This window comes from Carex rostrata, chromosome 30, assembly GCF_964058835.1.
Source record: "Carex rostrata chromosome 30, lpCarRost1.2, whole genome shotgun sequence".
Lineage (NCBI taxonomy): Eukaryota > Viridiplantae > Streptophyta > Magnoliopsida > Poales > Cyperaceae > Carex > Carex rostrata.
Genome location: NC_135947.1, coordinates 4,674,646 through 4,690,861, shown reverse-complemented (window position 1 = coordinate 4,690,861; position 16,216 = coordinate 4,674,646). Strand labels below are relative to the sequence as shown.

The 16,216-nt window shown below is 33.2% G+C and overlaps 3 protein-coding genes and 1 long non-coding RNA gene across 4 annotated transcripts in view; 1 reads left to right on the top strand and 3 right to left on the bottom strand.

The window, feature by feature from the left end:
* Positions 1 to 16,216, bottom strand: part of LOC144546670 (hevamine-A-like) — an 82,956-nt gene that overhangs the window by 25,418 nt on the left and 41,322 nt on the right. The gene's annotated exons all lie outside the window — the stretch shown is intronic.
* LOC144546992 (2-oxoglutarate-dependent dioxygenase 11-like) lies at positions 1,279 to 6,451 on the bottom strand. The gene is made up of 4 exons (XM_078295592.1): positions 6,078 to 6,451; positions 4,693 to 4,940; positions 4,228 to 4,552; positions 1,279 to 1,698 (listed from the first exon to the last, which is right to left on the bottom strand). Exons 1-4 carry the CDS (start codon positions 6,339 to 6,341, stop codon positions 1,456 to 1,458), a joined length of 1,080 nt encoding a protein of 359 aa, XP_078151718.1. The 5' UTR covers positions 6,342 to 6,451; the 3' UTR covers positions 1,279 to 1,455.
* LOC144546993 (uncharacterized) lies at positions 1,596 to 4,224 on the top strand. The gene is made up of 3 exons (XR_013508937.1): positions 1,596 to 1,728; positions 3,980 to 4,069; positions 4,108 to 4,224. It is a non-coding gene; the product is annotated as an uncharacterized LOC144546993 (long non-coding RNA).
* On the bottom strand, positions 7,162 to 10,699 carry LOC144546916 (protein VERNALIZATION 3-like). Its single transcript, XM_078295507.1, has 4 exons — positions 10,493 to 10,699; positions 8,173 to 8,234; positions 7,769 to 7,809; positions 7,162 to 7,507 (listed from the first exon to the last, which is right to left on the bottom strand). The coding sequence occupies exons 1-4, from the start codon at positions 10,679 to 10,681 to the stop codon at positions 7,266 to 7,268; spliced, it is 534 nt and encodes a 177-aa protein (XP_078151633.1). The 5' UTR covers positions 10,682 to 10,699; the 3' UTR covers positions 7,162 to 7,265.

The following is a 16,216-nucleotide window of genomic DNA, read 5'->3' as shown; positions in this document are numbered from 1 at the left end:
AGACTGGGCCCAAGGTAGACAAGTTCTATGGGCCATGGAAAGTCGCTATGGAGATATGCTCCTGGGGGGGCCTTTACCATAGCGAGGTGCTGTGCGCTTCTGTAATTATCTATGAAATCAAGTCATCTGACTTTATAAAAAAAAAAAAAAATTGAGATCTTACACTTGCAAAATTTTGTGTACACAAGATTCTAGCGGCCGGAATTCAATACGCTCCGACCAATATCCATTTTGAGATATTGATATACAATAGAGTTAGCAAATAGATTTAGCTTAGAGTAGAGGTTGACTAGTCAAATATTGGTTAGTCACTAAACAGATTCAATTAGGTGTTTGTTAGAAGCTGTGATGTGCGCTATATAAGTTTATGATTATAAATAAAACAGATACAAGAAATAATGCAAATCAATTTCAATCACTCTTGAGTGTTATGAGCAATAGAAGCTAAATGCAAAAAGAGTTGGTATCTCAACAAATTCAGAAATTAGATGTCCAAAATGAGCTCTAGAGGAGGCAGTATATGTGGCTGTCTACATCCAAGGAGGAAAATCAGACTGAGGGTCGAAGGCTTGTCTGCATCAGTCAAAACAGGGTGCTAGAAATTAAGATGATTTGGATGCAATACCTATTCAGAGCCTAGATCCAGATGAGAGGTTGATGCCTATGTAACACATGTACCACTAGTGAGGGCCAGCTGATCGATTTCGGGCACAAAAATTCTTTTTTTCTTTGTTTTTGGTTAAGGAATGTGAAATAGTCAAATAGACTATTGTTAGATATAGATGGTACTGGTAGGAGAGGTGTACCAGTTTTGAAATGTTAAACATTTAGTTAACTAGAGGTCTTTACAGAGTGGGCAAAGAATGGGTAGAATTTTGTGTTTTTTGGCACTGCAGTTAATTAGGTCACAAAGTGCTGTCTACAATTAAAGATTTTTTCTTTTCTTTTGTAGGATATATTGTAATTTAATGTTTCAGTGAAACCGACAATTCTATCTATTTTTGAAAAAAAAAAAAAAATTCAACCACTCTCTGTCTTTCTTTTCTTGGTATTACCCATCTTCATTGTATCTTCTCTGATCGTTTAATATAAGAAATTTACAACTTGAAGAAAGAAAAATGGATGATCGAGTTGAAATCGACAATTCAATGAAAATGCAATGACTTGTGGCAATAGTATACAGTGGAAATATATAGAAAGTATTGACGAAACTCTTCATCATAGTTCACCTAATTCAACCTTTTTGACACAAACTGTTCAAGTAATGACGAAATGAAGAAAAATAACAGAAGTTACGTCTGGAATTAATTAAAGCTTTAAATGTTTAAACAATGACCTTCAAAGCAGATTTGGATCAGGTCTTTTCTCGAGTACCACAAGAACTAAATGGCTAATAGTACTGCTTCATCCTCTCCATATTGCAAATTTGAAAGATATATACTTTTCATAAATAAGTTAGTTTATCTTAAGGCTTTCCATGTAATTCCTCCCATTCAGTTTTGCAGAACAATATCCTTTGAAGTATTCTACGTAGCGGAGTGACTTGTAATTCTCCTTGCCTCCTCTGACAACCTCAGGAAGTGGGCCCACAGTTTCCAAGTAGCATTGGCTTTGGAAGTTCGCTATGGAGATGCGCTCCTTGGTGGTATTTACCACCGCCCGATGCTCTATGCTTCGGTACTTCCCGTTGCTAGCTATCTATTCAAGGAAACATATACATATTTGTTGGTGTCAGCATCATAAATGACATACGGGCTAGACCCATATTTTTACTCAAAAACAATATATATATATTTGTTTCATCAAAATATATATAGGGTGGCTAAGCTCAAATTGTTTGTTCCTGGACTAAGGAACAAACGACTCGGTTCTTCGATTTTCGAAGTTCAAACGGCCGATCCAAACCATTAGATATTTAATCTATATTAAAATGTGCTTGGAGACAAAATTTTATATTTTTTGGAATTTCTTTATTATTTATTAAGATGGTTTGAAAGTCGCTGTTTTTATTAAAGTTCTGCACCATAAAAAAAACAGCGACTTTTAAACCATCTTAATAAATAGTAAAAAAACTTCAAAAAATATAAAATTTTGTCTCCAAGCACATTTTAATATAGATTAAACATCTAACGGTTTGGATTGGCCGTTTGAACTTCGAAAATCGGAGAACCGAGTCGTTTGTTCCTGAGTCTAGGAACAAACGATTTGAGCTTAGCCATCCTCTATATATATATAGAGAGAGAGAGAGAGAGACTAATATGCATTTGGTAGCATATGGGCCAATATGCATACAGTCCAAATTTGAAATTTTAAAATCCAAAAAGTCGATCTGAACCATTCATCTTGTTCTCCATATTAATATGTGCTTGGAGACCAAATTTTACATTTTTCTGAATTTTTTTACTATTTATTAAGCCACTTTGAAAATTGTCGATCCAACAATGGCTTAACAAAACAGTAAAATCAGCAGCCACCGTTGGATCAGCAATAAAGTAGTTTATAAATAGTAAAAAAATTCAGAAAAATATAAAATTTGGTCTCCAAGCACATATTAATATGGAGAACAAGAAGAATGGTTCAGATCGACTTTTTGAATTTTAAAATTTCAAATTTGGACCATATGCATATCGGTCCATATGCTACCGAATGCATATTAGTCACTCTCTCTCTCTCTATATATATAGAGAGAGGAGGGATCAAGTTACAACAATTTTTGAGTTACAACAAGTTACAACAAGCATTTTCTACATTTTCAAAGTTCAAATCGTCGATCCAAACTGTTAGATGTGATCTCCATATTAAAATGTGCTAGGAGACCAAATTTTACATTTTTTGGAATTTTTTTACTATTTATTAAGATGGGTACAAAATTCAATGGTTTGAATTTGACTAGTTTTTGTACCCATCTTAATAAATATTAAAAAAATTCCAAAAAATGTAAAATTTGGTCTCCTAGCACATTTTAATATGGGGATCACATCTAACGGTTTGGATCGACGATTTGAACTTTGAAAATGTAGAAAATGCTTGTTGTAACTTGTTGTAACTCAAAAATTGTTGTAACTTGATCCCTCATATATATATATGAGATGGGCTACGGTGAGTTGCGAAGTAAAACGCGTTTCTACTTCACGCCGTATTTTTATTTTGAAAGTCCAAATGGTCGATCCGAATCATTAGGTGTTTAATCCATATTGAAATGTGCTTGGAGACCAAATTTTATATTTTTTGGAATTTTTTTACTATTTATTAAGCATTTTTGAAAATTGTTGTTTTGCTGTAAACAGTAAAAAAAACAGTAAAATTTTCTGGACCATCAGATCAGCGACATTCAAAATTGCTTAATAAATAATAAAAACATTCAAAAAAATGTAAAATTTGGTCTCCAAGCACATTTCAATATGGAGAACAAGATGAACGGTTCGGATCGACGTTTTGAACTTTAAAATTGTAAAATATGAGCATAAAGTAAAATAGTCGCTTTACTTCGCAACTCACCGTAACCCATCTATATATATATATATATATATATATATGAGCTGGGCTACGGTGAGTTGCGAAGTAAAGCGACTATTTTACTTCACGCTCATATTTTGTGATTTTAAAGTTCAAAACGTAGATCTGAACCGTTCATCTTGTTCTCCATATTGAAATGTGCTTGGAGACCAAATTTTACATTTTTTTGAATTTTTTTACTATTTATTAAGCAATTTTGAATGCCGCTGATCTGAGGGTTCACAAAATTTTACTGTTCACAGCAAAACAGCAGTTTTCAAAAATGCTTAATAAATAGTAAAAAAATTCCAAAAAATGTAAAATTTGGTCTCCAAGCACATTTCAATATGGATTAAACATCTAACGGTTCGGATCGGTCGTTTGGGCTTTCAAAATAAAAATACGGCGTGAAGTAGAAACGCGTTTTACTTCGCAACTCACCGTAGCCTATCTCATATATATATATATATATATATATTTGTAGGTGTCAGCGTTACTCACTGGACTCGTCCAATACTGGTCTAAAGAACTGGGTCGAATTTAGGATAATGTAAATTAGCAACTTGTAGATAAAGTACAACATATTGGTCCCTAAAAGAGATGGTAGCTTAGTACTCCTCAAGCAGAGGAAATGACACCAAATAGTTTGAAGTTATCATCAGATCAATTAATGTCTTTAAGATTTTGCAAGATGTACAATGTACACCTTAATTTACGCAATCTTAATCGTACCTCAAGAACATTACCCATGTTGACGACAAATGCTCCCGGGAGGGTTTCGACACCAAACCACATATTATTCTTTCTTATTTGCAGTCCTTGGACATCATTTACATTCAGCAACAAAGTTAAACCTACTCCGTCGGTGTGTGCGGAGAGACCCAGAGCCTTCTCAGGTTGCGGGCATGGCGGATAGTAGTTCATCCTCATACCTTGTGGTTGTCCCTTGAACAAATTAAACAGCACATCTGATTCAATCCCTAGATCTTTTGACATGGCCACTAATAGTTCACGGGTCACTTTGTTGAGCATAAGCGAGTACTCGTCGAATGTGTCCCTACATCAATAATTTAATCAAATTCCAGATAATTGTGTCAGCGTGTTAAATTCTTCCGAAAGTAAATTTTCTGTGAAGATGACTCACTCTAACTATATCTTTGAAATTCAGAGGGGTCAATAAATGTGATAAATAGTTACCTAAATGTAGGAGGATTGGTTGGCCAGAACCGCAAGTTTCTCTCGCTGACAGGTTGGGTGGTCAAGAACAACATATCAGCCCAGTCTAATTTCTGCTCATTGGATACAACGAAGTGATGGCCGAAGCCATCAATGCCGTTGTTTGCTATGGCTACAGCCTCCTTTTGCTCGAGAGGCAAGTTGAAAAAAGCAGTGATATCTGCCTTGACTCTCTCAAGTAGATCTTTATCCACTCCATGATTTATGAGCTGCATTTAGTAAACCAGTTAATTTGTATAATTGCTATGTGGATAAATGGGGAAGAATTGGAATTCCAATAGGCCTAAGTTTATAATTGCTATGTTTAATTTATTTTTTAAATAAAAGGAGTAATTTCATGTATACTTCTCAAAAACATGGAAATTAATTTACCCTCTAAGTTTATACCATATTTACCCTTCTAAACTTCAAAAACTCACAAAATTGCTCATTTTTATATCTTTTCCATTAAATCTCGTTTTAAATTGATGAAGTACCCATTTTACGCTTCATTAAAAAAATATATATATTATGTATAGAAAAATATGAGTCTTCTAATTGGACGGTTTCTGAGGGCAAATTGGTCACTTCTCTACTTTTGATGCTTACACAGTGACATTTAGGTATATGTTTGTGTGAGGGTCAGAAATAGAGAAATGATACATTTGCCCTATCAACTAATTAGAAGACTGGCCTTTTTTTTAAAATATGGTACTAGTTTTTTTTTAATAAATAGTAAAATGGGTACTTATAAATTTAAAATGCGTTTTAATAAAAAAGACAATAAAATGGATAAATTTGTGAGATTTTGAGGTATAGAAGGGTATATATGATATTATGAATTTAGAGGATGAAATACGTAATTTCCAAGTTTTTGGGGTATACATAAAATTGCCCCACAATAAAAGAGAATGAGATACGGTACTTTTCAAATTCTTACTCTTCTTCTACTATTCTCTCCATCTCTCTACTCTTCTTTAAAAAGAGAGAGAAAAAAAAATAGCAAGAGGCTGCTTTTCTAACAAGAAAAGCAGCGGACTTGTTAGTTCTACGGGCTTCCCCTCAAAAAAAAAAGTCGACTTGTTAGTTCTCATCTAAATCCTTATCCTAAGAGTAACATGGTCCATTGTTAAGAGCTCAATTTTTTCTTAAGCGTTACATTGAAATGAGCAAAACTCACATGAAAAGTTAGCTAATTCTGCCCTTCAGTTAATGTATAACCTAGCTAGGTCCTTAATCTTTTTTTATCACTTTTATCAAAAAGAAAAAGAAACGAATTCGATTGATGATACTAAAAAAATATGCTTCTCAGCTAGATATATAGAACCATGCATAGATCCACACACACAATTGATAAAAATACCAACCTGGAAGAAGCCCCAATCTCCACATGCACAGCCGAGCTTTGCAATCTCTGCCTGACTGAACTTAGGGTCCCGCAGCTTGGCAAGGTCGATGACCGGCAGCTCGAAGGAACCTTTTTCAATAACCGTATCAGCCTCAACCTCAGGTCTGATGTACCGATCCGGTACCTCATAATACGAGGCCCCAAAGTTGGATGCAAGAGCTTGAACACTCTCAACTTGGACAAATTCAACAGTGGGGAGTTTTTCTTCCAGAGTAGAAGCCATTTTTCTTTATTGTTTTTCTTGTATGACCTTTTAGGTTTGCATTACTATGTAAAGCTGGATACCTGATCTGTTTATAATAATTAATGGAGAGCATGTCTGGATGTTTTGTGTCTTGACTTACTGTTACGTACAGAAAGCATCCATAATCTCTCCAACACTAATTATTAATAGATGGGCATGGAGCATACATTGCTAATTATTTAAACATAGAAGGTTATACAAGGAAAACAATAAAGAAAAAATGGCTACTTGATAATGGAGTAATGGACCAGATTACTCTTAGGATAGGGACCGGACTTGAATGAGAATTAGAAGTCAACTGTTCTACACAACTTGTTGGAATAATTTTGGTGTTACGTACTTTTCAAAACAATAAAAAAAAAAAAAATCAGAGAAAACCAATTTTAACGTTCGGACATCAATGCTTCACTTTTCCACCCCATCTGTTACGAGCTGTTAATTTTTTAGCGAAAGAAAAAGGAGACGAGACAATTTTAAGGAAAAGAGAAAAATAATATTGTAGCCCAGAATTCATACAAAGCACAAATACAAATACAAATACAATATAATGAAAGATACTGAATTTACAAATATACAAATATAGCCCCTATGAGAATTGCTAATTATAAAATGCGAAATAAAAACTGGGAAACAATTTAATACAAAAAGCATAAGCAAATAAAGACCACTAGCAGCAACTATGCGAGTTAACTGGTTTACTAATTAAATCATGGGGTGGATAAATATCTACTTGAGAGAGAGTAAAGGCAGATATCACTGCGTTTTTCAACTTACCCCTAGAGCAGAAGAAATCTGTGGCAATAGAATCAGAGAATCTTGCAATTCTGGCCAACAAATCCTCTGACTTTTAGGTGTACAATCAGCATAGATAAGCATAGACTGTGCTTATTCAGTTATAGCCAATTAATTAAGCGTCTGATTGTCGGGCCTCAATCTGCCACCGGAGCCAGCCTCCCTCTGGCAATTGAAGTACATGGCGGCAACAATATCGAGGTGATACTGCTGTGCAAAACGCCGGCAGTTGAAGTTTTGGCGCATGTGAGGCGGGAATACTGTTGCCCGACCGAGCTGACGGTACAACACGAAAACCATGCGATGGATTCCGAATCTTGGCTCCGGCCTCTCATAGAATATCACCTCTTGTCCTGCATTTTATAATTAGTAGTTACATTTAATTAGTAAATAAAAGCACCCATAAATCCTCTAGAAGATGTAATTATTTGGGTATTATGAAGTGTTATATTGGTGCAATGAAACATCTAATAATGAATGATCAACATGTCATTATATTTTTTGAGTGCTAGATTACTTTTGGAAGTTTTAATAGTGTGTGTGTGTATATATAAGATGATAAAATAATAGAATTTTATAAATGCAAAATGATGAAAAAAAAAAAATTTACATACCATAGGAGACATCTGTGCTTCCAGGGATGTCAGTCACCATCCTATGATAAAAGATTAAAAAAAAATTAAAATAATTATATATGTCTATGGTCTCTCTCTCTCTCTCCCCCCTTAATGTGTCTATATACAAAGTAACCAAATGAAAACAAGCTATATATTTTCCAATACATGAAACATTAATTTGTTGTGTGCACTGTTCAACATCATTTATTTCACATTTAATATATATAAATGTAACGTAATATACAAAATGATACACCCACACGCATGCCTCATGCCTGTATATATAAAGACCAACATAATATCAATCTCAGAAATTAATTCTATACATGATATATGCTAGCAAGTGCGCTAATATTGTTGTCGGTGCCAGTACATTCAACGAAAGTAAGAAATGAGCTCACCAATGGAAGTACTCCCTTAGATATGGGTTACTTGGACTAGGTGCATCTGGATCCACCAATACCTTTCAAAAGTAAAAGAAAAAAGGGTAAGGAAAGTAACTACACCATGCACTTGTAGCTAGGTGAGCAAATTAGTACGGAACAAGATATTTTCAGATAATGGTTTGCAAAGTCGGAACCGGATTCGAAATCGATCAGAAACTCGGTTTTTTTATTTTTTTGGGAGAAAATTATTTTGTACTAAAAATAGAAAAAAAAAAATGGTAAAAAAAATGTCAAAAGTTTTTTCTAAAATAATATATTATAATAGAAGCATTACAGCCATCACACTATTTTACTGTAAAAAAGCTATGTCGAGCTGGTTAAATGAGCTTGTCGTCCTTTGTATTAACAAATATAAAAAGTAATAATTAGTCCAAAAATAATGTTAAAGTCACGTACTTCTTGAAAAAAAAAATCACTAATATAATAAATATAAACATATATTTCAAATCTGCCGATTATAAAAATCATTCAAATGTCATATTTATTATTATTATTATTATTATTATTATTAGAAAAGGATTGAAATGTCTCATATCTTTCATATTTCATCATAACTCATATTTTAAATCTTTATTTTTAAAGTTTAAATTGTCCATCCAAACTTCTCAATATTCTATTCATATTAAAATATATTCGGAGAAACTTTATATTTTTTTTTGGAAATCTTTTACTATATTTTAAAATAGGTACAAAATCACTATTTTGGACAAAATATATTTGGAGACAAACTTTATATATTTTTTTTTACTATTTTTAAGATAGTTACAAAATCACTGTTTTTGAATGTTCCAAAAAAAAAGTAAAACATTTCCGAAAAAATATAAAGTTTCTCTAAATATATTTTAATATGAATAAAATGTTGAGAAGTTTGAATGAGCAATTTAAACTTTAAAAATAAAGATTTAAAATATGAGGTATGATGAGATGTGAAAGAGATATTTGAACCCTCCTCTTATTATATTAATTTGCAATAAAAAAAAAATGGGTACAATAGTCGTTGCAATAATGAGATATTAAAGGAATGTCTTTTATTTACATAGACGAATATATTTTAATTATTTATATGTATACCCTCACTGTAATATAGTTATTTTTCTAATTAGTGTTTTCAAAATGTTAACTGGTATATGTGTGTTGAAATTAAAATAGCAATATTATAAAATAGTGTGGCCTTGTACCCTGTACTGTAATACATAAAATTACATATGTATTTTCGTATATTCATATATGCAGTCACATATCGCGTACATGAACAAAACTGTATTTTAAAACAGACTTTTGCATGAGGGTATAAGGCCACACCATTTTATAATATCGCTATTTTAATTTCAACACACATATACCAGATAACATTTTGGAAACACCAATTAGAAAAATAACTATATTACAACAAAATCAACCGGATATACGAAAGTACTTTAATATAAGTATTAAAATCAAAACAGACTTTTTTTTTTGTTGTAATGCAAAGAAAGGGGAAAATAAAAACATGTTACAAATTAGTAGAAGAGTCAAGTCATTCTCAACAAATGCATGTCTGGCCGTCCGAAACATTTATTAGTCCCACAAGATATTAAAGTATAGTTTTTTTTTTTTTTGGATGAAAATGTCCCCAGGCTGCACGTCTTGAACGAGAGATTAAAGTATTATTTTTTTTTTATTTCAGAGAGATTAAAGTATTGATTTTGATCTTTATATACTAGAAAAAATGGGCACCGTCAAAAGAACCCCACGTGGAGTCATTCAACGAAGTTCACGTGACTGAACCCACGTGGAGTCATTCAAAGAAGAGAAAGCATTCGGCGAAAACAAAAGTGAAAACGGATCGGCCGATTTGGGTACACCCGCTTCGGAAACCCTTTCATTTCCTATCCGGGTGTATGCAAAAAAGATGGCGAAAGAGCTTTGGTGAGGCATCAACATCAAGTAACTCAAAGCAGATACTTGGCTAGACATGGCTCATTATGAACCAATTCATATTCTCAACCTAAAACAGTATACACCATTCTATTTAGTATTTTATAATGCTCAAGTTTCTTCTTCTCTGAGTCGCATTTATTTCCTCCCCAAATCCCTTCGACCAGTGATGGAAAAAAAGCGAGGCAGAATCGGTCCGAGTCGACCGGTTTCGGTTGGACTCGGCCGATTGCAGACCATGTTTTTCACTGAGTTCCTTTTTTAATTAATATGAACAATTATTTTATATACTTAAATAAGTAGTGTGGGTGTGTATACACACTAACACACATTTATTTATACATATAAGATAACTCACAAGTGTGTAGAAAACTCGGAGGTCAGTACCACCGATCTCAATCTTTGGTCGGTTGACAACTGCCGACGGTCGTAGTTCAGTCCCGTTAAGCATCAACCTATTGGTATAGAACACTCGAAAGGAAACTGTCTGTCTGAAGGGGTCCAACACATCCCTAATTACATGGGCCAAAACCAAAGGATCCGACATTGTGAAATGAACTGAAACAACTAAGGTGAACTAGCTAACTAATTAATTACTGGATTCGATCATCACACCAAGAAAGTTTTCTTATAGGGAGGGGGGGGAATGGGATATTGAAAGAGGTTGCTATCAGCTAGCCTTTGTGTATGCTAAATTGGGAAAATACTATGCCTTTGGGCTTTTGCTAATTTAAGTTAGTGATCAGTGGGTTTATAGTCTCTGTCATGTTCATGCAAAGCTTTATAGCATAACTATGCTAGCGTCTTCTTACATGGTATAGGTAACATAAGTGGCGGTGTAGTCAGGATTTGAGTCAGAAGTGAGCAGAAATCGAATTTGGATATTTTTTTCTGAACGGATTTGGATTCGAATAGCCTTAATAATTCTCTTTCTGCCTCTGCCTCTGCCTCTGCCTCTGCCTCTGCCTCTGCCTGCCTATCAAATTGCATCTCTGCTTATTGAATCGGTTGTAATTTTTAATAAATTACTAATTGATATCAAAACTATTAAAATAATTACTTGTAATTTCTAAAACAATTAGTATTAATTGAGCGGAGGAGAATCGTTACTCCGAATTGAACCAAGATTTAAAAATATCTTTATTTCCTAATTAGATTAAACGACTCACAAACCATCTCTAAAATCCAGGGTTCTAAATAGCGCCGCTATAGTGTTTTCATACCATAAAAGCTATGGCGCTATCGGCACTATAGCGCGCTATTTGATAATAACGCTGTTTTTTCAGCCGGCACGCTATGACACGATGAATGCTATTTAAACATTTGCTAAAATCTGAACTGACAATTGCTACTCCGAATTAAATTCAGATATAGACAAAATTAAATTTAAAAGTAGGTAAAGACTCATTAAAAAACTTAGTCAAAAAAAAAAAATATATTAAGAGTAGTTAGTTGCCTATTCCTATGTTGCTCCGCCGCTGGTAATGTTGCATCCGATACTAGTTTTAGAATTTTAGTTGTTAGGAAGCATCTTTCATGCAAAAGTTGAATAAGGGAGCAATTTAGCTTTAATCTAATCAGGTGCCACGTACACCACTTGAAAAAAATCTAGAGATTCCAAAGTAGTCCATGCACGTGAAAAGCCGGTCCATTTACGTGAATATTCTTTTCCAAATTATTAAAGTATTGATTCTGACGTACACATTTCATTTTCAAATGACATCATGAATTAGAAAAAAATTTAAGCATGCATTCTGATTCTCTGGATAATAGCCGTTGATTTCAAAAGAATAAAATAAATCACTTTAAAGATTAATAATATGAATATCAAATAAATTATTTTTGTTATATAAAAATTTGGAGTAGACCTAGGGTGCTCTTAAGCTCACCAAAGTTTTGGTGAGCTTAACTCTAAAACTCATCAAATCGATTTCAAATGATGAATCCAAATTGTTGAAACCCGCCTATCTTACGAGTGATGCATCTACATGTGAAATTTTTAAACATTCGAATTAATTTAGTATAAAGTCAAGCGGTCAAAAAACGTTCAAAAAATGAATCTACTAAAATTAATTTATTAACCTTCTAATTTTGACCGCTTGACTTTATACTAAATGAATTCGAATATTTAAAAATTTAACATGTGGATGAATCACACGTAAGGTAGGCGGGTTTCAACGGTTCGGATTCGTCATTTAAAATCGATTTGATGAGTTTTAGAATTAAGCTTACCAAAACTTTGGTGAGCTTAAGAGCACCCTAGTTCTACTCAAAAATTTGTATCAGATTTCCATAATTAGGTTTAAATTTTAATTTTTTATTTCCAATTTTTTTTCTATTATATGCATACATGGTGTGTCATTTTTTTTCCCATTGTCTATAACTCTATATTAACAATAAACTGACGAAATAATATTTTTCGAATATATTTTTTAGTAATTAAATATAAGCTAAAGCATAATATATATAGTTTAAAAATTGAATGTAGGAGTTATAGAATATTATTTCTTTTTGTGACGTACGTTCAAGATTTGTAACTGTAAGAATATTAATTTTTGTTTGTGGAAGAAAAATTATTAATTTTAAGTACTCTTATAGTCATCTTACAAAAAAAAAATTATAATAGAAGTAGAAGATGTAAACATACAAAGACAACCCTGGTATACATGCCAATTGTTAAAGACTATAAAGAGGCGCACATCCAGATCGACTATCCTTGATGCAAAAAGCAAAATAACAACAAACATCCAGAAAAACAAAAAAGGAACTAACAGCAAATTAACTGAAACCAACACCGCATAATAGCTGGACTTGGGTTATCAGTTGAGGCTTTGGGAGCATATGAAATTATCAACTAGATCCCCAATAGTAACACTCTTGTTGACCTTCACCTGCATTTTGAAATGACATGTTGAACAAAATGAAACTTGATATAAAATTGCTTGTTTCACTGATTAAACATTTAATCCTCCATGAAGTTAATAAATCTTATCACCAGTGTTGAAAATAACTGTATGCGGTTATCGGACAAACAGCCAATTAATTGAAAAAATCCATAACGATTTGGTTACCGCCGACGACTAATTAATCGGTTGATTAATCAGCCTAAACGGAAGTTTTTTACAACACTGCGTATCACAACTCAGTGACGTTCTTGGCATCTCCATCCCTGCCCATAGATATGTAATTCAAAATTCCTTTTCTTTTCTTTTACCTAAGTCAATATTTTATGATCCCAAAAATTGCAAAATATATGAGTACTTTTTATTAGTCAGATTCATTGATGAACAAACTTTGGATATTTGCAAACTTCCGCAATCATCGATCTCAGCAAATCGAGGATGCATTATCTCTAGGAATGGAGATGGAGGTGTGTACATGAGAAATAAAATGTCCTGTTAGAGTTCATATATACTTCACAACTTTAATTTCTGACCTTTAAGAGTTATTGAATTTCTTATTAACCCCTCTACTCTTAGTTATATCTCACATATTTCTTAACTCGTATTTTTCTTTTCTATTTACCCTTTGAATTAATAGCCCACAATTAAATAATATTTAATTTATTTATTTCCCATTATACCCTTATTCTTTTCCTTTGATTTAAATTTTTCATTGTTGTACATGCTCATGACTCTTCATTTCATCTAAAATTTCACCAAAATTTCATCTGAAATTTCGGACCGCCATGACATCCCTGTTGATTAGCATACATGTAAACACCACCACAAGTAACAGTAGCACCTTTTATAGCATCAATTTTGACATTAAGCTTTCTCAGCTGGTGGTGACTCCCACTTGCATTAACAAAGGGGAGAGGGGGGTGTCCAATGGGCATCGGACCAAATCCTGTTCGATGGGCTGTTGGAACCTTCGGATCTGCTTTAGAATTCGTGCCCGCAATTTCGCGTTTGCCTTAAAATCCGTACACACGAATCCTAAAGCAAATCCAACGGTTCCAACAGCCCATCGAATAGGATTTGGTCTGATGCCCATCGGAACCCCCCCCCCCCCCTCTCCCATTAACAAAGACCTCAACCCCATTATATGAAAGCTCTACTCTAGGGGTGATGCAGTGAATAGCTCCTCCCAAGTCTTAGCAGCAACCAACCTAAAACAAAAGAGTTGCAATTAAGAAACAGTACGACAATATTACCCTTGTAGGTAGATATGCTCAGGATCAGAATTTTAGTCTCATTTTCAAGATAATATAAGTAATAAACAGTATGACATTAATACCCATGTAGGTAAATACGCACCTAATAGCTCATATTCGAAACCAATAGGCCTAAATTTACCATTTTTGCAAATAAATTTGCAGTGGCAATCAACATTTTTTTTACTTTGTTTGCAAATAAATTTGGGGACGGCTTTTTTTGGTTTTTCTCAAAAAAACTTCAGCTCAATAATGAAATTTTAGATGAAATGAAGAGTCATGAGAATGCACGAGAATTAAAATTTAAATCAAAGGGAAAGAATAAGGGTATAATGGAAAATAAATAAATTAGATAGTATTTAATTGTGAGCTATTAATTCAAATAATAAATAGAAAAGAAAAATAAGAGTTGAGAAATATGTGAGATATAACTAAAAGTAGAGAGATAAATAAAAAATTCAACAATTCTTGAAGAGTACATGAGAAACTATTTTTTTTTTTTTTGGATCTGATGCCCTCAGGCTATACTTCACAACTCAAATGGGGGAATGAATTTTGCTCCTTTACTTGAGAAAAGGAGGACCCTCCTATTATCCAATCCGGGCTGTTCAAAATTAATCAAACGGCTTCAATTAAATCTAATTCGTTTTAATAAATTATATTGATATAAAAGAAAAATATAATTAAAGCCGTTTGATCAATTTTGAACGGCTCAAATTGGAGAATAGAAGGATCCTCCTTTTCTCAAGAAAAGGAGCAAATTTGCTTCCCTCAAATGGGTACCAGGTACCTTCATAAGCAAAAGATGCTAAAGATTCATTTAGCATAATCGAGATTGGCTCTTTTACCCCAACTTTTCCACCCGTTATTTCCTACTCTGTAGTGGAGCAGCAGAATAAAGTTTACCACTTTTTCATTTCCTTACCAAATCCGTACCAATATATATAGAATCAATTTTATACGAGCAAAGCTAGGATGCCACGTGCTCACTGAGAAAATTTGGTGAGCACAACCTCAAAAGTATATCAGATTGACTTCAAATATAAAATTCAAATCGTTGAAATTCATGTACTTCATGAGTGATGCATATACATACGAAATTTTGAAAGTTTCAAATTTATTTGCTACAAGGTCAAACGGTCAAAGAAATGAACTTTTTATAAGTTAATTTATAAGTTATTTTATATATTCAAGTTTTATCATTTCTTTGACCGCTTGATCTTGTAACAAATAAACTCAAAACTTTCAAAATTTTGTTGATTTCAACGGTTTAAATTCGGCATTTGAAATCGATCCGATATACTCTTGAAATTGTGCTCACCAAATTCTCTTGATGAACACATCACACCCTAACTTTACTCATTTTATATTGTAACTAGAACTTCAATCAATAAAGTAATATTCTAATTGAAGTCTATACAAACATAAAATACTATTATGTTCCTGCAGTACATTTAGACAAGTACGTGTCAGCAATCTTCAGTAAAGTTTACAACTTGCTCTGAACTTTCCATATGAACCGTACGTAATATTATCTTAGGCAAGAGGTGTTGGATCTCAAACCAATCGAGTTGGAAAAAGAAAGGAGAAAAGCATTACACCAAATGCAGTACAAGGGGGAGGGGTTAGCAAAGAGGAGCTCTACATAACCTTTTGTAGATAAGGATAAAATTGGATTTTTTTTCATAAACCATAATTAATAAATAGATTTTTACTAAACAAGCATGATTATTATTTTATTTCCAAAAACCACAAAAACCGAATTGTCAATTCGATCTCTCAGCTTTCTTTTTTTTCAGACCGAATTGCTAATTCGGTCTAGTCCTTTTTTCACTTTTTCACAACTGCGGCCACAGAAGATCTCATTTTCATGGAGACCGAAATAAGGATTTGGTCTTGTGCAATTTTTTTCCAAGACCGAAAGCG

What these genes read in the sequence shown, in the direction of transcription:
- LOC144546992 (XM_078295592.1), bottom strand. Translation starts at nt 6,341, where the DNA reads ATGGCTTCTACTCTGGAAGAAAAACTCCCCACTGTTGAATTTGTCCAA. An exon ending in ACCAATCCTCCTACATTTAG is followed by an intron (nt 4,553 to 4,692) that starts GTAACTATTTAT and finishes TTATTGATGTAG; the next exon opens with GGACACATTCGACGAGTACT. An exon ending in ACATGGGTAATGTTCTTGAG is followed by an intron (nt 1,699 to 4,227) that starts GTACGATTAAGA and finishes TTCCTTGAATAG; the next exon opens with ATAGCTAGCAACGGGAAGTA.
- LOC144546916 (XM_078295507.1), bottom strand. Translation starts at nt 10,681, where the DNA reads ATGTCGGATCCTTTGGTTTTGGCCCATGTAATTAGGGATGTGTTGGAC. An exon ending in TCCGAGTTTTCTACACACTT is followed by an intron (nt 8,235 to 10,492) that starts GTGAGTTATCTT and finishes TACTTTTGAAAG; the next exon opens with GTATTGGTGGATCCAGATGC. An exon ending in AAGCACAGATGTCTCCTATG is followed by an intron (nt 7,508 to 7,768) that starts GTATGTAAATTT and finishes TATAAAATGCAG; the next exon opens with GACAAGAGGTGATATTCTAT.